The sequence below is a fragment of the Echinops telfairi genome, unplaced genomic scaffold, assembly GCF_000313985.2.
Source record: "Echinops telfairi isolate 266 unplaced genomic scaffold, ASM31398v2 ScPeMD7_18;HRSCAF=68, whole genome shotgun sequence".
NCBI classification, from domain to species: Eukaryota; Metazoa; Chordata; class Mammalia; order Afrosoricida; family Tenrecidae; genus Echinops; species Echinops telfairi.
This window is the reverse complement of record NW_022103915.1, coordinates 38,297,701-38,322,041: the sequence shown is the minus strand read 5'-3', so window position 1 is coordinate 38,322,041 and position 24,341 is coordinate 38,297,701. Positions and strand designations below refer to the sequence as shown.

The following is a 24,341-nucleotide window of genomic DNA, read 5'->3' as shown; positions in this document are numbered from 1 at the left end:
TGCATGCTCCCTGCCACCCCCACTCTGTCTGAGAGTTTTCCTACACTTGGTCCAAAGCTAATAATTCTTCTTTTAGATGTGGGCTCAGTTGTGACTTCTTGCAGGAAGCTGAGCTGACTAGGTCAAATTCCCTCTTAGAGACACGTGGAACCAGGAACCTGTATTTGGAAGTCCTGACACACACAATGTATGATGATTTCATTCTTGTCTGGCCGACAGATCAAAGACTGAGTGGCATGACTAACTATGTGAATTAATCAATGAATACTAAATGAATAAAACAAGAGAATGAATATCATAATCCTAAGAGCCTATGGAACCCACGACTTCCTTTTTCAGTCATTCATAGGAATCACTTATTGATGGTAATTATTGTTTGTAATAATGGTCATAGTTGTGTAGTGCTGCTATGCCACAAGTTGGGGCTGGAACCAACAAGCATTTGTTTGCTCACTGAGTAGAGGGCTAGAAGTTGGAATTCAGAGCGCCAACTCCAGAGAAGGTCTGCTCCCCGTGTTGGCCCTAGGATGAAGGTCCTCGAATCTTTAGTCCCTGTTCCTGCACCAACTTCATGAGACCCAGGGTTTCTATTCCCCCCTCTCTGCTCTGCTCACTTATTCAGTCTCTTTTATAATTCCAAAGTGATTACCTCAAGAGACAGCCTATGTGCTAATGCTGCATCATTAACATCACAAAGACCACACATTTCCACATGGGACTATCACCCCAGGCAGTGAGTTTAGGATTGACAGCACATTCGGGCGGGCAACATAATTAGATCCGTGACAATAACTCTCCTGCATAATGGAAAAGGGTTTGCTCACTCACTCATTCATTCAACTAGTGCCATGCCAGCTCCAGCTTTGAGTCAAGCACAGTTCTCCTCCGAGTGGGGCGAGGAGGGAGTGGAAGCTCTGCCTGTCCATTGAGGTGCACAGGATAGATGACACAGAGGCAAACAACACCTATCGAAAGAAACCACAGACTTTGGGGAGGGACTGCCTGTCACAACCCCACAAGCTGCAGGAGGAACCTTCGGTGACTTGTCTTGCCCTGTGCCTGGCAAACGTTGTAAGTGGCATGGGCTCAGGAAAGCCAAGCTGGTGGCCAGGGCACAGAAGCTCTGTGACTGGTATCCAGTGCCCAGACTGGCTGGTGCCAAGAGGTGAAGGAGCACCTGACACCTTGGCTGACTGGGCACGGCTGCTTCCTGGTGCCAGGCATCCCGCTCTGAGTGCTGCCCTGGCCCCTGGCGCCGGGGGGCCTAACATTCCCCTGTCTCAGCAGAGCCAGAAAAAGCGGGCGGGGTGGAGCAGGCCAGTCTGTTGTGACAGTTGAGTCCTGCACCCCTTGCTTGAAACCTGAGGAGGCATCTGAGGTCAGCCGTGGCCTGTTTCATGGCCCCACATGAACTTTTTACTTCAGATCCTTTTGCGCTGGAGAGATCCACTATGGTAGATTTGTGGGGACCGTGTCAGGACAGGGACAGCCCTGGGGAGGAGGATGTGAGGAAGCAGAGCTGAGGTCCTGGCTGAGACAACTTATCCTCAGGTTCAGATTTGCTGCAAGGACAGACAGTTCATGACTTTTTTTTTATAAGGGACTTGTCACCATTACTTGCCAATGGCCTTATTCACGCAGTGGGAGTTTATTGGGTTCTTTCTGTGTGCCAGACCCACACTGTGCTGGGTGCTGGGGAGGAGGCAGGGAATGGGACTTGCTTCCCACCCTCCCGGAGATGATTTGGGCTCAAGTTATTCTTTCTAAAATATGTCTCAGGCCCTGCACTGATCCCCAGCATACTCCAGTGAGCCTGGGAGAAAACGCACCATTGTTCCTATGTGATGGATGGCAAGTGGAGACGGAGAAGGGAAAATGAAGCCCTGGGGGGCTTCAGGGGAACCCCAGAGAATACAAGGAGCCCTCTAGTTGTAGCCGGCTATACATCGGGCTGCCCACCCCCAGGACAGCCTTGTGAAGGAGGAAGATGAGGCTTTCTGCTGCCATAAAGACATACAGCCTCCACAGCCGACAGAGCCGCTCTGCCCTAGCCTTTGGGGGCTCTCGGAGTCGGCACGGACTCAATGGCAGTGGGCTGGGTGGAGTTGCTTCAGCTAGAACCCAGGCTGGCAAACTCTGAGACAGAGGAGCCAGCCCTGTCCTTCACAATTTAAAAATTATTTTAGTACCATAAATATATATTTTTGTACCAACAAATGAAATCGCCATGATCTGAATAATAGTTTTGTCTTCACCCCTGAGATAGAACATGGGTCTTAAGTAGTCTTTTTTTGACCTCTCCACGGAGGGAAGCTGAGCAAGTCATCTTTTCTACAAATTTTTTCAATGGTTCTCCCTGAGCGTTGGCATCTGATAGCAAACCTGATGAAAGAGGGAGGCTCTGTGGCATCCCTGGCCTTATTTTTCCTGCTTCAGTTTTAGCACCTTCTTGCACAGAAGCAATGCCCTTGGCAGGATCAAAGACCTATTTAAAGTGCTGCTTTCCCCCCTCACATCACACCCTGGGGCACATTTCGAGAGGCCTTGCTTAGAAGGCCTTGCCTGGTGGAGCCAAACAAAGCTTGGCATGAAGCTGAAAGGCCTCCCGGATGACGGAGAAACCTCCTGAGAGTCTGAGATACGGCTTCTGCTTCTCTGACTCCTCCAGAGACTGAAGAGCACCTTGATCCCTCAAGAAGCCTTAACTCATCAACTGATTGGAAAACAACAACGCCAAGTGTCTGGAAAGAAATCTCCCCAAAAAGCTGTCAGCCAGAATAATCTCAGGACTCAAGAGACAGGAGTCTTCAGAGCACTGTGCTTGTTCCTGCCCAACGAATCACAGAAGCCTCATTTTAGAATGGTGCAATGCCGAAGACCTGAAAACACCCCGTGTGTCTTTAGAGGGACAGCTAAGCCCACTGGGTTCAGCTGAGACTCAATAGTTCACTTAAAAGGGCAAGGATGTTGGCTCTTTCAGCCAACATGGAGAAATGTGTATCTGGGACCCATGTTGGAGCAGCAGAATCTGAAAATGATGTAGAAGTGTACCCAGAGACCCCAGGAAAAGTGAAGAACATGGAAATTGGTAGTCATGCCTCTCTTTTTTGGGTAAAGTCCTAAGCAAAGGGGATCATTGTGATGGAGTGCTGCCTGTCACACCTGTGGCATGATGGGAAGAGTTCTTGGATCAGATAACCTAGTGCTGTCTGCTTCCTTGATCCTGGACCAGCAGCCAGTGCGGGTTGAAAGACCTTCCGTATATTAACTGTTCCACAAAGGTGAGTTGAACTGAGCCCTCTGTACTGCTGTGTGGACTAATTAGCCATTGTATTCCTTCTCGCTGTATAAACCTATGTGTGTATTTATATATATATAAAATCATAAGTGTCCTGGTTTTATTTCTCTAGAGAACCCTACCTAACACAGGTGTGTAGCAGGGGTCTGGATGGTCAAGGTACCTAAGGTGCCCTCTGCTGTAGGGAGAATGGGGTGGGGCGCTGCAAGCGTCAGAAGCAACTGAGTCAGAGAAACAGAAAATGAATGTATTGGAAATCTACAGGGGCACCTCACAAAATTGGAAGAAAGGCTGAAGAACAAGCTTAAAAGACAACAGGAATCCCCAAACCTCCAGGTTTCTGGTCAGCAGGAATTATCGAACAGTCCTTCCAGGTTATGTTGAGATTTAAACTCAAGGGTGCTATGGATCGAATTATGTTGGAATCCTAACCCCGACACCTATTTAGAAACAGGGTTTTCTTGGTTGTGTTAGTTAAATCACATCCCAGTAGACTGGGTTCTACAGCAATCACTTCTGAATTGTTAATAAAAAACAAAAGCTTAGCCACAGAGCACACATCTATCTACATGTTGGGAAAGACAGATGCCATGTCAGGATGGCCTACAATCAAAAGAACTAAAGCATGCCTGGGACTACCCAGTCCAGAGAAAGGTGACCCAAAAGAATGTTCAAATTACAGAATAACATCACAGATATCGCATGCAGGTAAAACTTTGCTGAAGATCATCCAGCAATGGCTGCAGAGGAAAATTGATGGGGAGCTGCCAGAGGTTCAGGCTGGATTCAGAGGAGGATGTGGACCAAGGAATATCATTGCTGATGTCAGATGGATATTGGCTGAAAGTAAAGAATACCAGAAAGGTGTTTACTTGTGTTTTATTGACTATGCTAAGACATTCAGTGGTGTGAACTATAACAAACTAATAGCCTGGAGGAGAATAGGAACTCCCGAACACTTGGTTGTGCTGGTGCAGAACCTATACATGGATCGAGAGGCCGTTGTGAGAGCAGAAAAGGGCATGTACTACATTGTCTAAAATCAGGAAAGGCGTAGGTCAGAGTTGTAGTCCCACCCCATACTTGTTCAATCTGTATGCTGAGCAAATAATCAGAGAAGCTGGATTACATGAAAAAGAAATTGGCATCAGGATTGGAGAAAAGCTCCTTAACAACTTGTGATATGCAGATGACACCACCTTTTTTGTTGAATGAAGCACTTGCTGATGAAGATCAAGGAGTGCAGCCTTCAATATACATTACAACTCAATGTAAAGAAGACAAGAATCCTCACATCTGGACCAATAGGAAAAGAACATGGTAATAAAGAAAAGATTGAAGGTGTCAAGGATTTTGTCTTGATTGAATCCACAGTCAACGCTCATGGAAGTAGCAGTCAAGAGAGCAAAAGATACATTGCATTACACAAGTCTGCTGTACAATTCCTCTTTAGAGTGTCGAAAAATCAGAATATTACTTTATGGACTAAGCCAGGATGTTTTCAATCACCTCAAATGCATGTGAAAGTTGGACACTGAATAAAGTAGCTGGAAGAAGAATCGATGTGTTTGAATTGTGGTGCTGGAGAAGGATATTGAAAGAGGACAAGCTAATCTGTCTTGTAAGAGAAATGGCCAGAATGCTCCTTTGAGGGAAGGATGGCAAGACTTCATCTCACAAGCTTTGTGCATGTTGTCTGAGACAGTTAAAGTTTATTGTGCCAACCTGGCTGATAAACAGATGTGGGATTAATTGAAGGGCGGAGAGATAATGGCTCAGTGAGGCTCGCCTTTCTAGTTCTCAGATCTCTTGCTTTGTGATAGTCAGACCAGGGTGCAGCTGCCTTAGCCAGTTCCCTGCTTTAGCTGGCAAGCCTCACTTCCTGCAAGACATCCCCAAGGAGAAGATACATGGACCTACCCTGATGCAGCCCTGGATGTTGGAGCAGCCGTGTGGAGACCCCTGCCAGCACTGAGATGCTTATACATTCACTGACTCGGCTTTCCTCCTGGGGAATCCTTACCTGTCCCTACAGATGAGTCGTGTTGCTCCTTTTGAGGGCTGATCAACATTGTCACAATAATTATCTGTGTAAGTCTCTCGGTCTCCCAACCAGCCTGAAGGTAACCCCCACAGGAACTAGCCAGGTCCCTGGCTCAACCTGAGTGTTAAGTAAAGTGTTGAGGAAACAATTGATGGTGGGCCAATTCTGAAGTCCATCTGAGCTCTCAGAAGGCACCTGGCAGTAGGTTCTTATCTTATGCTAAGGAAACAGTCTTCATCTGGTGAGAGGCAGGCCATCAAATCTTCTGAGATCAGCCAAGAGCCCAAAGCTTAATCCCCAAAGAAGGAAACAGGATCGAGGGAAAAGGCTCAGGGCAAAAATAAGGCTGGGTGGGTGGGAGGAGAAGTGGGGGTAGTAGTGCTAAACCCAGGATTGCCAGCGGCCCAAATGACCCATCCCTCCCATCACTAGGAGGGCTCCCCAGGGTAACCTAGTGGTCAGCAAGCCAACACTCACCAGGCAGTGCCACCAAGGATCCTTGGTAGAAGAGCAGCTGCCATCAAAGTTACTAAGGCTCAGTCCCTTTAACCTGCAGTGACCGGCAATGAGTCAGCTGCTGCCTTTCCCTGAACCTGCTCCCCTGCCCACCAAACAGAGGCAATCCACCTGTCCTGCGGTTAGGCAATGCGCCCTTCTGAAAGAGGCACCCCATGAAGACGAGGCAAGGTTAGGGTCATTTATTCACTGTTATTAATGAAGCACTAGCAGTCATTTTTAGAAACAGCTGGGCAGATTCTCGAAGATGCAGTGGAGGTCCTTGGCACCAACTCTCCGGGGACATTTCTTTCTGTGCAGTCTGGTCAGACGGTCCCCTTGGAGGGGCGAGCCTCGCAGGGGTGAGGAAGAACCGCATCGAGAGAAAGAAGCCATTGGGTGCGGGAAGAGCCCGTGAAAAGAGGTGTGAGGGCCCCTTCGTTTTCTCTCTCTGGGACCTAGTCTGGCCACTCCTCGGAAGCCCCGTAAGGCAGACTCTCTCCTACCTCTTTCCTTTTATAAAAACCCGCTGTCAGGGGGCGGCCCTGGAGTCTTCTTTATACTGATGTGCCACTGACAGCTGGGGCTTTACATCAGCTCACTTTTCTGATGGGAACAAGCTGTCAAAGAAAGTAATGCCTCCAAGGTAGCGGGAAAGGCAGAGACCCTTTCCAAGAACTCAAACCTCATGCTGCCTGCTCCCTTCAGCAAGCCGTGGGTGCTCCGGAGCCCGGCTGGGGGGCAGGGCAATCGGGGCACTGAGCAACTCTCACAGGTCCCATCCTCTTCCTGGAGGTCCAAGGAGGGGCAGGAGCTCTCTGAGGAGGGGAGGCAGGCGACCTGGAAACTGGGAAAGTAGATTCCTACAGGAGGAGGGGCTGCTTCCTAAAGTGGTCCCCAGGGGGAGCAGCACTGTGGGGAAGGCCGGGGAGCCACTTCTTCCCCAAGTGTGACGTTCAGCATCATGGAGGTAGGGGCTCAACCCCCAGCCTCTTCCCTCAGGCCCTCACAGCTCTAAGACAGCTAGCTGGCTGTGGCCAGGATGTTGCTAGGAGCTTACTTCAGGGGTGGGTACTGTCATTCAGTGGGCATGTTGGGGGCTCTCATGTGCATCCCAGCCCGAAGCCTGGGTCAGGTACCCGCTAGGGACTCTGGTTTTCGCAAGGGCTCAGAGCAAAAACAGTAGGCAGGCCTGCCTGGAGAGCATCCGTTCCCCGCCACCCTCCACCTGACACACTCTGCAGCCATCTTGGTTCTGGGCAAGGTGAAGGGGCCTGGCCTCTCGCAGCTCCCAGGGAAAGGCTCCATCGCATATGTGAGCCAGCCCTGGACCCTACACACCAGGATATTGCACGTGCACTGTGTGGGGAGGAGATAGAGCAGGCGCTGGGTGCACAGACCAACCGTGGGTCCTTCTGAGGAGCTGCCCACAGCTAGAAAACCATTTGATCCACTTCAAAGACCCTTTGCAGAGTTGGAGGCCTGCAGCTGCACCAGGGCTGGGGTGACCTTGGGGTGGAAGGCATGCACCTGCCTTAGCCATTAATTCTGGGAGGACTCCTGCCTCTGTCTGTCTGCATCCCCTGGCGAGATGTCTGCAGAACCCAGTGCTCCGTGGATGTAGGTCTTCACAGGCTGACCCACTAGCAGCTGCCCACCCCCCCGCCCCCGGGCCCATGCAGAGCGAGAGTCCTGGACAAAGGGGGCCTCCCCAGGAATTATTGCTGTGAATAAGCATAGGCCATTGTGACTCACTGGCATTGGAGGGGACAGGGGACAGGGCACAGAGGACGGGATGCAGATGGATCATGCGGAGCAGCTCTGACTCAGGAATACAGACACATCTGGGGACAGAGGCCCAGGAATCAGACACAGTGGGAAAGACCCCCCCCCCCCACCGGCCCTCCTCCCCGCCACCCCAGCTGTGACAAGACTGGATGCCCCCAAACTTTGAGTCCCGTGGCCCTGTGGATACCTCAGAATGGAAGTCAGGGCTACTTGAGGGGCTCTCCGGGTGTCCTTCACAGACTGTGGGGCCCTCCCTGGGCTCTGTGGCCCCAAGGGCCAGTGGGAGTCTCCGGTGCCGGCACCACCCTGCACATTCCAGGCTGCCTGCCTCTGGGAGTTTCTAGAGCCCAGAGAAAATAGGATGCTGGGATATGTCCACAGGGCAGCATTCAGAGTCAGGGGCCTCTGTGACCCAGACCTCAAATCAGCAAGGCATTAGACAGAGAGAGGTCAGCTAGCTGGCCAAGGTGGGTGGTACATATGATGTGGGTGGGTGGGGGTGTTGGATGGGGATTCGTGTCCAGGAAATCATGACATGAGACAAAAGGAAGAAATCAAGGAGACAATGACCAGAGGGTACAGGGGAGCCAGGCAAGACTCTCCCCCTGAAGTCCCCTCCACTGAGAGGGGACCGGTTACTTCAACTTTGGCAGCCTGACTCCCTATAACTCCCAAAGCAGAAGACAGCTAACCCCTGGATTTCAGGAGACTAAGCAGGGCCTGGGAACACCTTCCCTGGAGGGGGCCCACTGCAGAGAAAACAAGGCTGCCAAGGACCTTTGTTGGGGACCCAGGAAGCGACTGCTGCCTAGCTCCCCACCTGGCTTGCCCCCTCTGCTCAGGCGAGGAGCAGCAAAGCAAGGAAGAGATGCTCTCCGGGTGGTGTCATCGCTGTTTAATGGCCTACAAAAAGGGGGACGCTAATGCCTACCTAAGAGTCTCAGTGTGCTCAGGAGGAGACCCTCCCCCCTCCATACTGCTGGCGGGCCTGCATTTGGCTCAGCCCCGGCCCTCGGAAAGTGCAGGGCAGAACTAGAAGTCGGCTGGAGGAAGGCTGTCACCCGTCCACTGCCAGCAATGGACCTGTCACTGGAGGCGGGCAGGGGCAGCCACTAAGATGAGGATGCCTGTGAGTGGAGCAGGGTTAATACTGTTTCCAGTGTGAGCTCACTGAATAGGTGGACTGGGAGAGGGGGCAGCCCTGAAGTTTTGCTACAAGGCTGGGGTTCAGGCAGAACTAGGCTAGACCCCCTTTCTACTCAGGCTGCTCTTCAGGGGCCCATCTTATGGGGTGACTCGTTTTCAGTGGGGCCACTGTGGGTGGGGTCATGGAGACGAGCACCAGGGATGCTGCCACAGCCCACCGGGCAGGGTGGGAGGCAGGGGTTGGGGACTGTCGGGACAGGGAAAGGTCAGTGACTGCAGGGGCGGGGTGGGGTGGGGGTTCTGTCTCTGGTCCCTTCTCTCTGGTAGCTGTGTTGGCAGGGGGCAGGGGGCGGGGCGAGTGGGGTGGCTGATCAGGATCTATGGGTTGCTTCGTGGCAAAGGCCTTGACAAGAACAGAAAAGAGGGGAAACGCCACCAAACACACGGGGATGGAAACCTCCCAAAGCCCAAGGTTGGTGGGAATCCAGCACCAGGGGGCCCCCAGAAGGCCAAGGGAGCAGTGTGGGGCCTTGGGGGGAGGGGAGAGGTGTGGCACCCAGGGGAGGCCTCATAGCCCTTGCAAACCAGCCCTGCTGCCCCGCAGCCCCCAGTACCCGTGGCCGCACTGCCTCTCCTCGGCTGCCACAGCTCAGCAGATCCCCGGGGAGGTATTGGTTGCAAGCAAGCACCTGAATATTGCCTAAAGGAACCAGCCCGAGCCCACGAGGCCCAGGTGAGAGGAGGCAAAGGGAGTCACAGCAGCAGCAGCAGCCCAAAGCCTCTTGGGGCCCTGCCTCCCCGCTTCAACCCCACTCCTTCTCAAAGGCCTTCCAACCGGGCAGGCTGATGCTTCCTCAGCCATCCATGGTGTCCGACTGCTGGGTAGCCACAGGCCCCTCCCTGACCCCACCCCCCCTAGCTCGGCCATCTTCGGAGCTGGGCTGTGATCCGTAGCCCCTTCCCAGTGTCCGTCTGTGGCCTCCACATCCCGCCCCTCCCCACCCTAAAGACACTTGGCCAGGTCCCCAGACTACAGACAGCAGTCCCTCCAGAGGAGGGCAGGGAGCCGGTGTGTCCCCCACAGGACGGAGGCTGGACTGGGTAGGACTTGTGCTGTCATGAGGGGTCCAGGCCCACCCCCCACCATCAGTCTGTCTTGACATGGCCATTGGCCAGGGCGAGGGGGCTGCTGGGCTCGCCGGGCTCGGCGTCTTTGTCGAAGCGCAGGCGGAGGGTGTTCCGGATGATGACCTGCTCCATGATCAGGGCCCCGCAGAACCAGGGCACGGCGTACTCCAGGGTGATGAGGCCCATGAAGTCAAAGTCAAACTGGGAGTAGTCCCAGGGGCAGGCGTTGAACTGGCGCAGGATGAAGCCGGTGGTGAACTCCCACAGGTAGGTCCAGAACGTGTAGATGAGGCAGCGCACCAGCAGGGGGCAGCGGCCCCGCAGGCGCAGGTACATGCGTTCCACGATGAGGATGGAGGTGCCATAGATGAAGAGGGCCCACACGCTGGTGACCCCCGGGAACTTCCAGTTGAAGTTCACCACAAACTCCCAGGCCGCCGTGAACATCACCTCACAGAAGTAGCCGTGGATGGCGTACAGGTACCAGCGGGACAGCGCCGTCAGGGGCTGTGCCGCAGCCATGGTGCCAGGTGGGACCAGCTCCTGGGAACACAAAAGAGACAGGTGAGGGCGGGGCGGGGTCCTCACTTCTGTCTGCCCACCTCCTCACCACAGTGGAGGAGCCTACCGCTGCTCTCTCCCGTCCGCCATCCTCTCCGGAATACCAACTAGATCCTTTACTGAATTTCAGGTTCATCATGATAGTCCCTTGGCCGGGTGATCATGAGACATAAGAGGAGGGAAACAAACATGGCTTCTCTGGCTAACTCTGCACACCTCTATGTCAAACGCCTCTAGGCTGCGGTTCCTCCCTCGACGACGGTTGTCAGGTGCTCCACAGTCCTCTGAAGAGCTGGCTGCCCTCCCACGACAATGAATCACCCACGTTTCTGGGGTGGCACAAATGGTTTAGTGCTGGACTACTAACTACTACTACCAGGATGCCCGTTCAAATCCACCCAGATGTGCCTCAGAAGGAAGGCCGGGCGGTCTACTTCTGAAAGGCAACAGCCTTGAAAACCCTAGGGAGGAGCCAGGTGAGTAGTTCAAACCCACCAGCCAGCCACACCATGGCAGAAAGACGAAGCCATTTGCTGCAGTACAGACAGCCTCGAGAATTCGATACCAGGTTGCTACGACTTGGAATCAGCCCTATGGCGACGAGTTTGATTTGGAACTTATCTTTAAGGCACAGCACCCAGCCTGCTTCCCTGAAGACTGACCCAGTCCACAACCTCTGCTGTTCCTCCTCGCCCTCCTCCAACAGCTGTCTGGGCTAGTCATTTGGCCCTTCACCAAATCCACACTATTGACTATTTTGAGGTACATGCCCTCCTGACCTAACCAACCTGTTGGTTAGGTCCTTTGAGGGCAGGGACTGTCTTACACTCCTGTGTCGCAGCTTTGGCACCGCCCTCTGCGAAGCAGGTGCTCTCTAAATGCCACGTGTTGCTTATGCAGCGGGTGGGGTGGGAGCGTTCAGGGCTGCTTCAAGAACCGGAAGAAAGGCCAGGAGAAGGGTCCTCGCTCTGCCAGCTGCCACCAGGCTCGACATCTCTCAGTGCCCTCTCCAAAGAATGAGGAGGGGCAGAAATTAACAGATGATACCTGCCATCCGCCTGCCTGTCTGTACATCCCGATCTCCTCTTTCACCTACAGCAGGTCCGGCCCCAAGGATATCCAACCATATGCCTTGCTCTGGGGTCACCCAAGCTCTTCCATTTCCATTTTGTAATGGCTCATACAAAAGTAAGGCTCCTGGATGTGAGGGCGATCTGGCTGGGACATCTGTCCCCCATTGATCGCCAGGGTTGATTTGGCTGATCTGGCTGGCTAGGAGGGTGTCCCCTTCCTCCCTTACCGCTGCATGTGCGTCCCTCCAGAAGCTGCGCTCTCGGTTGAAGAGGACGACCTTCCCCATAGAAGGAGGACCTTCCTTCGGTGGAGGGTATACGACTAGCTGCGCTCCCCTGCTAGAACCTTCAAACAAGTTTCAAGGTCCAAAAGTAAGGCTCCTAAGTGGCAAATGGTGTTAAAATGTCTCTCCAAGTTTTTAGTGAGGAAGGCGGGGCTCAGAGGGGGAGGGCATTTGTCCCAAATCCCAGAGCCAGTAAGTAGCAGAGCTGAGACTCGAAGTCACATCCTTTGATTTCATTTCTACTTCAGTGCTCATCCTGCACAGGGTTGCCCATCCCCAGCTGACACACATTCAAGGGACTACATTTCCTAATAAGAAAAGACAACGCTCCTGACCGGCTATTGAAGCCTCTTCCTGACCTCACCTCAGTTTACCTTTTCAGCTGGACTCCTCTTGAGTCTCATGGTCTCCGTATGTCTTACTGATCAATTTTGTTTGATGTGCCCTTCCTCTCCCCTCCCTAAGCACACACCAGTGTCCAGGGGTCCGCCTCATCCCCCAATCACAAGTCCTCTCTCCTCCTTTGAAGTCCCACAGTCTTCTCGCCGGTGCTCATTAATTTTCTGTTCCGTTATGTCATGAACTTTCCATCTCCAGGCAGAGCTCTTATAGTCTAAACCCACACAGCCTCCTCCTTCTGGTACTCCTCCACCCACATATGCCTTGCACACGTAAGTACTTTTTTTTTTAACTTGTGATAGTGAATGGGGTAAAGGGTTTACAAAGAAGGACAGTTTTATTCCCTTTACGTTTTTGTTTCCTCTGCCCCCACTTCCTCCCTGTGTTGTCTGTTTCCATTCTTCTACCTTTCCTAACCCTTCTGAACTTTGTCCTTGGGGGAATGTTGCCCTTTCTTCACACTGTGGTGTGCCTACGTCCTTGAGGGTGGCCCCCCTTGTGGACTATCAGTGTTTGGCTGAAAATTGAGCCTTGGAGGTGAGTTCATTTCCAGACCTAAAGGGTAACAAAGGGCATCATTTCAGGAATACCACCGGTTTCTATCCAACCATCAAGCCTAATCTTTTTGCATGATTTTCTCCACATTTCCCCCCATTTTATCCATCACCCTCTAATGAGATCCCTTTCAATGCTGTTGGTAGTGGTAGCTGAGTCCCATCTAGTTCTGGTCTCAGGTATGTGGAGACCTATGTTCACGTGGTCTGTTGGGCCACTGCACTAATTCTTCCCAGCTGTCTTCAATTTCTCCCCTCTTCTTTCCTCTGGACAGGGAGAGCCCAGTGGTTGGACCTTGGATCATGATTCATGAGATTTGAAGGCCACATTCACGACTCACCAAAGTGGGATACAGAACATTGTTGTGATGGGTTCTGTTATGCCAACTGACCCTAGTGTCCTCCTGAGACTATGGTCCTACGCCCCCAAGCCCACTGACTCATTCCTTCATGAATACACAGGTACCTTCAACACTTTTCCCAAATCAAACTCAGTATCTGTTTTCCTCTTATGCCCCCAGCCTGGTACCGCCAAGCACCCTGTTAGAAGCCAGAAGCCAAGGAGTCATTCTAGCTTCCTGTACCCTCTCCAGATCCAATGTAAATTCCTCCCATGTTATCCAATGCCTAGTATAGTGCCCAGGATACAGTAAAGAGTATGAACATCATGATATTTCTTAATCAATTAGTGATTTGCTCAAGAATAAATCCCCAAAATCAGGATCTTAAATCAATTGTCATGAATTATTATTACACTGCATGTGTTGCAGGTTGGGTGGGGTGTGGCAGATCTTGGCTGGCCTGAATCATGAGAAGACCAGTCATCTGGGGGCTCTGTTCTATGGCTGGCTGGGGAGGCTCTGTTCCACTCACCTCTCCTTCTCCTCCTGGACTCAGTGGACTAGCCCCAGCATGTTGCTCTCATAGCAAGCGTACAGAAACAAGAACAAGCAAACTCAACCACACAAGTACTTTTTAAGAGTCTAGTTAAGTCACACCTATTAGTATCGCATGAGCTAAAGCAGGTCACATGGAAAAACCACAAAGTTGGCCAATAACTCCTGTCCTTTCTACCTCTTAAAAACCTTGAAATCTATCCACTCTTCAAAATTTCTATCTTCCCATTACCAGTGGACTGGCTCATCCCTCGTCTCTCACCTAGGCGACTCTAACGGTCGGCTAGCCCTTCCCCCTGCCATGCCTTGCTCTCTTCCAAGGCATTCATCGCACTAATGAAGGGTGTGTAGAAAGAGCATACTTTCAAAACTACAAACATGATGCTTCTGTCTGCTTAGAACCCTCAGGGGTCATCAACACCCACAGAGTAAAGTGCAAACCCTGAGGAGGTGGTGGTGGTTAGGCACCATCCAGTCAATTCCAACTCGTGGACACCCTAGTGCAACAGGAGACATGGCCCGGTGTTGGGCCATCGCTACTAACGCTCTGATTGTTGCAGCCACTGCCACCCATCTCTTTGACGCTCACCTGCTTTCCGATGACCTTCTCCTTGACGACACGTGAGGTCCTTTCCCAAGGACTGGGCTCTCCTGAGAATATGTCCATAGTACGTGCAACGAAATCTCGCCATCCACCCTTCTAAAGAGCATTCTGGCTGTACTCCTTCCAAGACAGATTTTTCAGTCTCCTAGCAGTCCAGGGAATATTCAATAGTCTTCACCCACACCATAATTCAAATGTGTCCATTCTTTATGGTCTTCCATATTCATTGTCCAATTTTCACATGCATGTAAGAGGATTGAAAATACCATGGCTTAGGTATTCAGCTTAGTCTTCTAAGTGATCCTTGCTCTTCAACACTTTTTAAAAAGTCTTATGCAGACTTCTCCGAGGCAATAAATACTTGGTTTGATTTCTTTTAATACAGTTTATTGGCACATACTTTACATATCATACAATTCAATCATTCAGTCTTATCAAGGAGAAGCATTAACACATCAATTTTAGAATACTGCTCCCCCTATGGTTAAATTGCCTTTAGAATTAGTTGTGCAATCACAATCAGTTCTAGTGCTCCCTCCCAACTCCTGCCTTCATTCTTTATTCCTGAAATCCCCCTTTCCTCCCTATGACCCACCCCCCACCCCTGCACCACCTACAAACTCATGTCAATGATCACTATGCATCCACTCTTCCTGTGCTTCACAAGCGGGGAAACACACACAAACAATAAAAAGCAAAATCGCAATAAGGTGGTAAGTATAAAAATAATAATTAAAGACCAAAATACAAATAAGGAGTAAGAAAGAAAAGACCCCATCAACATTTTAAAAAGCCAGGGAACAATTTTCTGTAATGGAACAAGTAAGAGATACTTGCACCCAGAGTCGGGTCTCAGGTCGGGTCTATAGAGGGTCAACTGGCCGTTGTAATCTTGCTCCAGCACAATCAAGATTACAATGGTCTGTGCCTGATTGTAAGGCTGTTTGAGACTCTTGCCTGTGCCTAGAGGGGATCTGCCAGCGGCTCAGTCTGAGTAGATACTTTGCAGGTGGGTTTGGGGCTCCTACTGTCCTCTTTCTACAAATTGGGTGTTCATAATTTTAGCTCTGTGCTGTTTTCCTTCGCATTATTAGAATTTTGTAATTGTCATCTTTGGATCACACAAGCTGGTGTGCTTCTTCCGTGTGGACTTAGTTGATTCCTTGCTTAGATGACTGCTTGTTTGAAAACAAGCCTTTAAAATGCCAGACACTATTCTAATTGAAAGCCAGATACCATCTACTTTAGTATTTTGTAGGGTAGACTAGAGAAACAAATCCAGTGACACTCGTGAATGTAGAAGTAGGAGTTTTACATCAAAGAGTAATTTTATATTAAGAAAACATCCCAGTTAAGTCCAGATCAAGTCCATAAGACCAATATTAATCCATAAGTCCAATACTAGTCCATAAATCCTTCTTTAGACTCATGCAGCACATGCAATGATGCAGAATGCAGGAAAATCACAGGGCAGTGAGTGCAAAGACTTGTGGATCTAGTGGCGGTGGAAGCATTTCCAGGATGGGAAGCCTCCAGAAAGCCATTTATCTTGGTAGCCCTCCAATCAAGCTACCACCTGATTGACAAGCTAAACCCCACCCCTTCACTCAATATGCGCAAGTTGATATGAGATTATATAACAACTACAACTTTCTTCACCACACTTTGCTGAAGCCCCCTTATCTTCAATGATCATTTCATGAAGGTGAGTATCTAGCAGGCCCATATTATCAGAACTAACTCTCCTTGAGTTGGAGTTGGAGTTAAGTAGGCACCCAGGCTGCTTTGATTTCTTCACTGCTGCTTCCAGGAGTGTGACTGGATCCAAGCGAAATGCAATTCCGACAACTTTGGTCTTTTTCCATTTAGTGTGATGTTGACTATTGGTCCAGTTGTGAGAATTCTGGCTTTCTTTATGTTGAGCTGCAATTCATTCAAGGCTGAAATCCTTGATTTCCATTAGTCGGTGCTTCAAGTCCTCCTCAATTTTAGTGAGCACGGTTGTATTATCTGCACATTACAAGTTGTTAATAAGCCTCCCTCCAATCTTAATACCACAGTCTTCTTCATATAGTCCAGCTGCTAGGATTATTTGCTCAACATACAGATTGAGTGAGTATGACAAGAGGATACAACCCTGGTGCCCGTCTTTCCTTTTAATCTGTGCAGTACTCCCTCGTTCTGTCCGTAGGGCTGCTCTTGGTCTATGCACAGGCTCCTCGTGAGCACAATGAAGTGTGCTCACTGCTATCCAGAGTTTGTTATGATCCACATAGTCAGATGCCTTTGCACAGTCAATAAAACACAAGCAAACATATTTCTGGCCGTCTCTACTTTCAGCCAAGATCTACCTGACATCAGAAATGATATCTCTCATGCCACACTTCTGGATCCAGCTTGAATTTCTGGTAGGTCCCTACTGATGTACTGCTGCATCCGATGTTGAATTATCTTAAGCAAAAATTTATTTGCATATGATAGTTTGAAAATTCCCACATTTGTTGGGTCACATATAGGGGTTACTTCCAGATCGCTATCTGGTTGGCCAAGGAGCTGTTTCTAAATTTCCTGGCATAGACAAGTCAGTGCTTCCAGGGCTTCATCAGCTTGTTGAAATATTTCAATTGGTATTTCGTTAATTCCTGGAGCTGTGTTTTTGGTAGTACCAATACTTCTTTTTAAAAAAAATTTAAACAATCATTTTATCAGGGGGCTCTTACAAATATTATAACAATCCATCATTCAATTGTATTAAGCACACTTGCACATATGTTGCCATAAACATTTCTAAAGCATTTTCTTTCTACTTGAGCCCTTGGTATCAGCTCCTCTTTTCCCCCTCCCTCCCCGACCCTCCCACCCTCGTGAAACCTTGATCAATTATATATTATTATTGTTCTTTCATTGCTTATACTGTCTGTTGTCTCCCTTCACCCACCTTTCTGTTATTCGTCCCCCTGGGGGTGGGGGGCTACATATTCAACCTTGTGATGGGTTTCCCCTTTCTCCCCCTTCCCCAACCCACACCCCATCATTCCCCTACCCTCATGATATCGCGACTCTGACTACTGTTCCTAAGGGGTTTATATATCCTGAATTCCAGGTGTCCAGAGCCTAATCTGTACTTATGTGTGCACTCTGGTCTAGCCAAGTTTATAAAGTAGAACTGGGTCATGGTAGTGGGGTGGGGGGGAAGCATTCAGGTACCGGAGGAATGATGTGTGTTTCATCGGTACTATACTGCACCCTGGTTAATCGTCCCTTCCTTGTAACCCTTCTGCGGGGGGATGTCCAATTGTCTACAGGTGGACTTTGGGTCTCCACGCCAACCCACCTCTTTCGCATTAATATAATTGTTTATTTGGGAACTTTTGATACGTAATACCTGACACCTCATGATCACACAGGCTAGTGTGCTTCTTCCATGTGGGCTTATTTGCTTCCCTGCTAAATGGCTGCTTGTTTAACTTCAAGTCTTTTAAGACCCCAGATGCTATATCTTTTGATAGCCAGCACCATCTGTTTTCTTCACCACAGTTGCTTACGCACCCATTTCGTCTCCAGTCATCATGTCTCGAAGGTGAGATCAAAGAGTGCCAGGTTATTAGAATAAAGTGTTGTGTTTAGGGAGGCCTTGAGTAGAAGCCCCAAGTCTGTCTGCTATCTTAATACTTAACATATATAAATATATGTACGTTGGCCTTTATCCCTTTTATTATAAATTAATATATTTACATATATACATGCCTATAGCTTTAGCTCTATAAATAGCTTTTGCCTCCTACTTCTTTCCTCTATTTCCTTTCACCTTCCTCCTGTCCCACTATCATGCTCACCCACCATTCTGCTCTCAGTAATTCCTCTCGGATACTTTGCACTTGATCAAACCCCACCAGGCATTCTACGCCCTCCTTGCCATCAATTTTAGATCTTTTGTTGTTCCCTTGTCCCTGAGTTTATTGGCTCGCCGCTCCCCTCCTTGCCCCCTCTTCAACTGCCGGTCCCATTGTTTTCTCCTCGGGATTGTTTGTCCTGCCTGTCTTATATAGATAGACATAGGGTGAAAGAAAAAAAACAAAAAGCTGCTCTTGAAGTGATTGGCAAAGCCCTTCCCAGACCACCTCTGCCTCAGGTCCCATCTCCAAATGTTACACTGCTATTTTTGCTCCCTCGGGTGCCCTTCCCACCTGTGACTGCTTCCTACAAACCCACAATCCTCCTTCCAGGTCCAGCTCATGCCACCTCCTCTGTGAAGGCTTGGCCAAACAGCAACCGTAGAGCTGCCCCGCCTCGTGAGTTCTGCCCCACATCCCCTCCTCTGGGAGGATGGTTGGCACTCCGCTTTGCCAGACTGTATCTGCAGGCCTACACAAGTGGCCACTCATGAGAGTTTGTTCAATACAACGACGAGAGATAAAAGCAGTATTGGAAGCGTATATTTCATATGAATTGGCAAAAACATATGTATATGAAAATATACCCACCCTCCAAAATAGTAACAATCATCATAGAGTTTCATATTTCCTCCCTTATCCTTTATTCTTTTCTGTACACTCCACACTGTCCCCAACAAGTATCCATAACTTATAGAGAAATATCTTGAAACATTCGTGGAAAAAAATCCGTATTAATCAGCGCTGTCCTCTGTATACAGAAGAGGCTCAACACATTGGCCTAACAAGTGAACCTATGGAAACCCAAAGTCCCACGAAATAAAAGCGGGTGAGGCCCTTCTGAGCCGTCCCATCCTCCACAACCAATCGTGGTGCCTACCTTTCAGCACGGTGAGGCGGTGCAGCGCAGGGGCCGACCTACCACCTGCCTGGGTTTGAACGCTGCCTGATCCTTTTCACCCGTGGAATCCAGGGCACGTTACTGGACTCCTTTGTGCCTCCGTTTCCTTCTAGGTAAACTGGGCAACTCCTAAGAGCAGCTGCCTCCCAGGGCTATTGTTTTGAGGCTAAAGAAGTGAATACTTGCACTAATCGAGAAGCCGGCAAGGGCTCCGGAGGTGGAGTGCGGCTTCCTGGCTAGCCCCTGCCACTTGAAGCGCCACCTCCTACCTGAGGCAGTGTCCCCAGCCTCACCCACTTGGATCAACAACCTGTGAGCCAAGAAACCCAGTGAAGACCCTAATTCCACACAGCCTGTGGGCGAAAGGTGGCGCAGCTGGAGAGTGAGCTTCTGCGGGGCGGAGGGGGGCTTCATCGCAGGTGAGGGGGCTCAGGGCCAGCAGGCAGAGAAACAAGTGGAGAGGGTATGTGTCCCTAGCACAGTCTTACACTTGATTAAAAGGGGGGAGGCGGGGGTATACCACCAAGGAAACCCACAAGGGAGCAGTGGACAGCTCTGGGGTGATCTGGAGGCCAACCTGCCCCAACTCAGGCCCTCTGAATTCTGCACCCTCATCCCGAGAGGGCCAGCCTGTCAGTGGTGCTGGCCTGCAGCAGCAGCCACGGTACCTAAATACGGTCTCCTCATGTTTGGTTTACTTTGGGCGGGCCCCTGGGAATTTGGTTTTGATTCTTCTAGTTCTTTTTCAGGTGTGCCTGGGGCACACCTACAGAGTTAGAAACCCTGCTTGCCTGGCCTCTGATCTCCTCTTTCTCAAAAACACACAAGAACCCACCGTCCAGTCAACCGGTAACAACCCGGGGACCCACCCCCGTCTGCTGGTGGCTTCGCAGACAGGAAACAGAAGGAGTAGCTGCCAACTGGAGACAGGAACCTGCGAACTATGAGAAGAGGGGTTGCCCGAGGCCCCCCGGCCATTTCTGAGCAGCAGGAAGAACCCAGGCAGGTGAGGAGGATAGGCACCGTGTCTGACGGCTGGCCCGGGCAGGCCTAACAGAGAGGATGGAAAAAGACGTGGCTGTGGGCAGAGGATGGCATGAACCCAGGCGAGACTAGGGGACAGCGGGGTCAGGAGGTAGCCGATGACACTGTGGTGGGAGAGATGCGAAGAGGAGAGGTGAGCATGGGACGGCTGGGCTTTCAGAACTCCTTCGCCCCCAAACTCACTGCCATCGGCCTGATCCTAACTCATAGGGCCCCGTGGCACAGGGTAGAACCGGCCCCTGTTAGTTTCTGAGACTGTAACATTTTACGGGAGTAAAATGCCCCATCTTTCTCCCCCAGTCCCCAAACCCATTTCTAATTCACAAAAAGTCATGCTTACCTTGAGCTAGAGCAGGCTCACCCATCCGACAACACCCTGGTCCCTGCCCAAGCCTACCACCACCACCCCCCACCCCCGCCCCCGCCCCCGCCACCACTGACCTGACCCCTCTGCTCAAGACCCTTCCCATACCTCCTTGCTGGGCCCGGGAAGGCTACAGCAGGAAAAGCCAGGAGCTCTCAGGACCTAGGGCTCTCTCTCCTGGTGGCAAACCCAGCCATTCCGAGGGGTGTGGTCCAGGGAAGGTCCCTCAGTGGCTGGTTTCACAAGCAGGATTTCGGGGGAAAAACAGCACTCAAAGACAAGAGCCCTTCCGCTTGTTGATGAGAGGGGTCAGGGAACGCACAGTCCCAGCGAAGGGCCTGCACTTGGGTGACTTGTCAGAGTTGGGAACTACTGCCTCTCCAAAGGGACAGGTGATGGGGGGGGCAGGGGGAGAGCACCTGAGAAATGTCCCCTGTGCTGGCCCCACAGGTGGCTGAGAGACGTCAGAGCCAGCGGGTGGGAGGGGTGAAGAGAGGGAAACTCAGGACAGATTGGAGGCCAACCCAGAGAGTCACCTTGGTTTGTCAAAAGGGCAGCGGCAGGAAGGGAAGGTGCCACAAGAAAGCACCCTGAGAAATGTCCAAACGGGAGAGCCCTTGGCCAGAAAGCTGGGCCTCTCCTTCTGAGAAGCCAAGCCTGCCTGTCTCATGAAGGTCACTTGCCATCTTTCACTCCCCAGCCCCCCACTCCCGACATCCACATTACCACATTCCCTGCACAGCAGGAGACACTAGGCAGGGAAGGGGTCCTGAGTCCAGTGCCCTGGGTGGGAGGGGAGGGGCATCCACCAGGGGAGGACCACTGTTCTCACCTCCGGGTGCAGGAGGCAAGGTCTGAAGCCGTCTTCAACTTCCCCTGCAGTGACCGAGTCTGGAGGGAGGGCAACGTGGGCTCTCGCTTCAGGGCCAGAGGGAACCGGCAGCCATGGCCGCTGGCGGCTCCAGTCCAGGAAGGCCCCTGCGTCTGTGACCCCCTCAGGTCTGGGTTGTGCCTTCCCTGCACACCTCCCAGGCCCAGTAAGTGCTCTTCTCAGCTCTTCGCTCATCTGCCAACTCAGATCACCCTCAGCGAGGCGAAAGCCTCAGCCTAAATTCTGGCAGCTTTCGAAGGGCAGAGCTGGGATTCAAACCGAGCAAGTCTGGTTCCAGAGTTCCAGAGCCTTCACTCCCAACCAGCACCCCACCCAGCCTGGCTGCAGGCTCCTCAGAAGGCACCACTGATTCCCGAGTTTGGGCTTCTGGAAGGCCAGGCAGTGGGTGGAGAGGAGAGGCGGCATGGAAAAGAACGCATCGCCAGGTGGATTGCCAGTGAAGCTCGGAACTGGGTGACGGAGCCACGAAGGCACCGAGCCAAGTTGAGGCGGAATCCACATGAAAGTCCTCCAAGGTCAAAGCTGACCCTTCCAGGAGCAGGGAAGCAGCCACCAGCTGGTGGCTCAAGGCCTATGTCATTCAATGACCCCTCAGCACAAAACCCCAGAGCCTGATGGCCAGCCTGCTTCCAGTGACGCTGGGACTCTCAGATGGCCCCGTCCACGCACAGAAACGCCAGCCAAGAGCATTGGCCAGTGTGCAGGCTGCCCAGAGGAGCCATCTGCTTGGCAGCAGCAGCCTGAATGTCAGAATGTTCCCCACACAGTGGCAGGTGGAGAGGCAGATCATAGGGGCCTTGGATACTTAGCAAAGCCCAGTGTCTGACTTGGGGAAGAGAGTCAGCACTGGGTCTACCAGGGTCCAAGAAGCAAAGGGCACCTTGGAGGTGGGGCCCACAGCTTAGGCAGCCTGTCTCGCCATGAAAGGTCTCCCTAGACCTGCTGGTGGCTGCCTCCCCGAGGACTTCTCTGATCCAACAGAGCCTCCCGTCACACACATGTCTTTATCACTTTTATTGTCACACACACTTTTATTGTCTTTATCACTATCTGAGATCTCAGGACTTACTTACTCCCTGTCCCCCACGCCCATTAGAATAAAAGGTCCATGAGGACAGGGACTTTGTACTGTTGCCTATTGGATCACCTGTGCCTAGAACGGTGCCTGATAATAATACCTAAGCTCTGTGGAATACATGAAGAAATACACGAATGGCCCAGAGAAGCCAAGACCTTGAACGTGGCTCAGGGCAGACGTAACAGCTAGGCAGCTCAGGCTTTTCCCTCTCCTCTTTCCTAGGAAGTACGGCTTTTTATAGTTTTTAATTGTAGCATTGAAAAAGTTCTTTAACTTTTTTTTAAATTACAAAAGTAGCACGTACTGCAGCATCTAAGCGAGGAGTCCACTCAGTCCACATGGAAGAACCACACCGGCTTGTGTGATCCAAAGACAATAATAACAAAATTCAAACATGACAAAGAGAAAAACATCAGAGCCTGAAATGAGAACACCCCATTTTCAGAAGACTAGGGAGCACAGCGGGAGCCCCAACCCATCTGCAGGGAGCCTAGCCTGATGAAGCCGCTGGCAGATCCCACGAGATTCTTCTAGATGCGGTATCTCTTGCTTGTTCCTTGACAAACATTTCTTTCCTGGCCTCTTAAGTCTTCATGGTAGTCTTTTGTTTCCTACCCACTATTTGTATTTTTATCTCTGTATTATTACTATTTTATCCTTACCACTTTATTTTTTCTGCTTTTTACTGTAACTGAGGCAAGGGTTTATAGTGGAGGAAGGGGTGGGGGGTGAGAGATATGGAGCGTGAGGGGGTGGGGAACAAGCAGTATATGTGGGAGAGGGGAGGGAACCCTCTTTAGAATTGCTGGTGATTACACAACTCAGTTTAAAAGTGACTGAACCATGGGGTTGGGGAGAAGATGTTCTAAAACTGATTGTGGTCATGATTGTACAACTCTTCTTATTGTGACTGGACTATTGAATGGTGTGATTTGTGGGTTAAGTGCCAATAAAACTGTTTAAAAAGTAACCTGATTTTTCCCATGCGTCTATGGTTAAGTGAGGAGAAGCCGAGTGAAAGGCAAGGAGGCCTGGTGATGCCGCAAAAGCCTGGTGTTCAAACCCACCAGCCGCTCAGTGGGGACACGGTGTGGCTGTCTGCTTCCTTATTTAGAGCTTTGCAAACTCCACAGGCTGTTCTACTCTGTCTTATAGGGAGAAGGGAAGGGGTCGATGATAACTTTCTGTGATATGTTTGCAACTTTCTTTAAGTTTTGAATTATTCCAAAACAAAAAATTGTTTTTCTAAAAAAAAAAAAAAAGTAGCATGTTCTCATGGCTGAAATTTAAACATACAGAAATCAACCCCGCCCCCCCCAAAAAGAAAACCCCTTCTCATTTTATACGTGTGTTATGTTACTGTCCAAATTAAATTTCATTCAAAAGAAGTTAACCAATGCATCTTAGAAAGAAATCCACTTCTAACTCCCCCAGGCTGGTACCATCCCTTCCTCACACTCATAGTCTTGGGTCATAATCTTGTGTCAAGCTGTCATCAGTGTCCTTGCTGCGTGCTGCCTGGCTCACAGTCACTCCTCAAACCATGAGCTCACTGTTGTAAGGGTTGTGTAACAGTCCACCAGTCCGTGGGGGAAGGGCCCCCCCCCACCCCCCGGGACTGTCTCTGACTTCACCTCCGTGTCCAACAAAGCAAGAAGGACCGCCTTCCCATTTCCACTACCACAGGAGACCACTTTGACACCCGTGATGGAAGAGTTATTTCTTTGTTGGGACGACTTCAGAGTGAAAGAGAACTTAATGGGTTAACAATCACAAAAGTGGATGGAAGAGCAGGGCGGTGTTCAGGGGGGGATGCAAACAGCTCTGGGAAGCTGGGCGTTTGGTGGAGAGCGGTCTCCACCTCCTCAGTCCCTCGGCAGCCTGGATCCACCACCTTCT

The 24,341-nt window shown here is 50.7% G+C and overlaps 1 protein-coding gene across 5 annotated transcripts in view; it reads right to left on the bottom strand.

Annotated features, from left to right (window-relative positions):
- Nucleotides 1–9,716: 9,716 nt before the first annotated feature.
- TMEM229B (transmembrane protein 229B) overlaps nt 9,717–24,341 on the bottom strand; it is a 53,738-nt gene continuing 39,113 nt past the window's right edge. For 4 of the 5 annotated variants that reach the window (XM_045288217.1, XM_045288218.1, XM_045288219.1 and 1 more), the window contains exon 3: nt 9,717–10,442. In XM_045288217.1, coding sequence (XP_045144152.1) covers nt 9,918–10,421 — 504 coding nt within the window. In that variant the 5' untranslated portion in view covers nt 10,422–10,442 and the 3' untranslated portion in view covers nt 9,717–9,917. Of the gene's footprint in view, nt 10,443–21,304; nt 21,343–24,341 lie in introns of those variants that run through there. The other variant, XM_004698663.2, reaches the window with a different exon arrangement.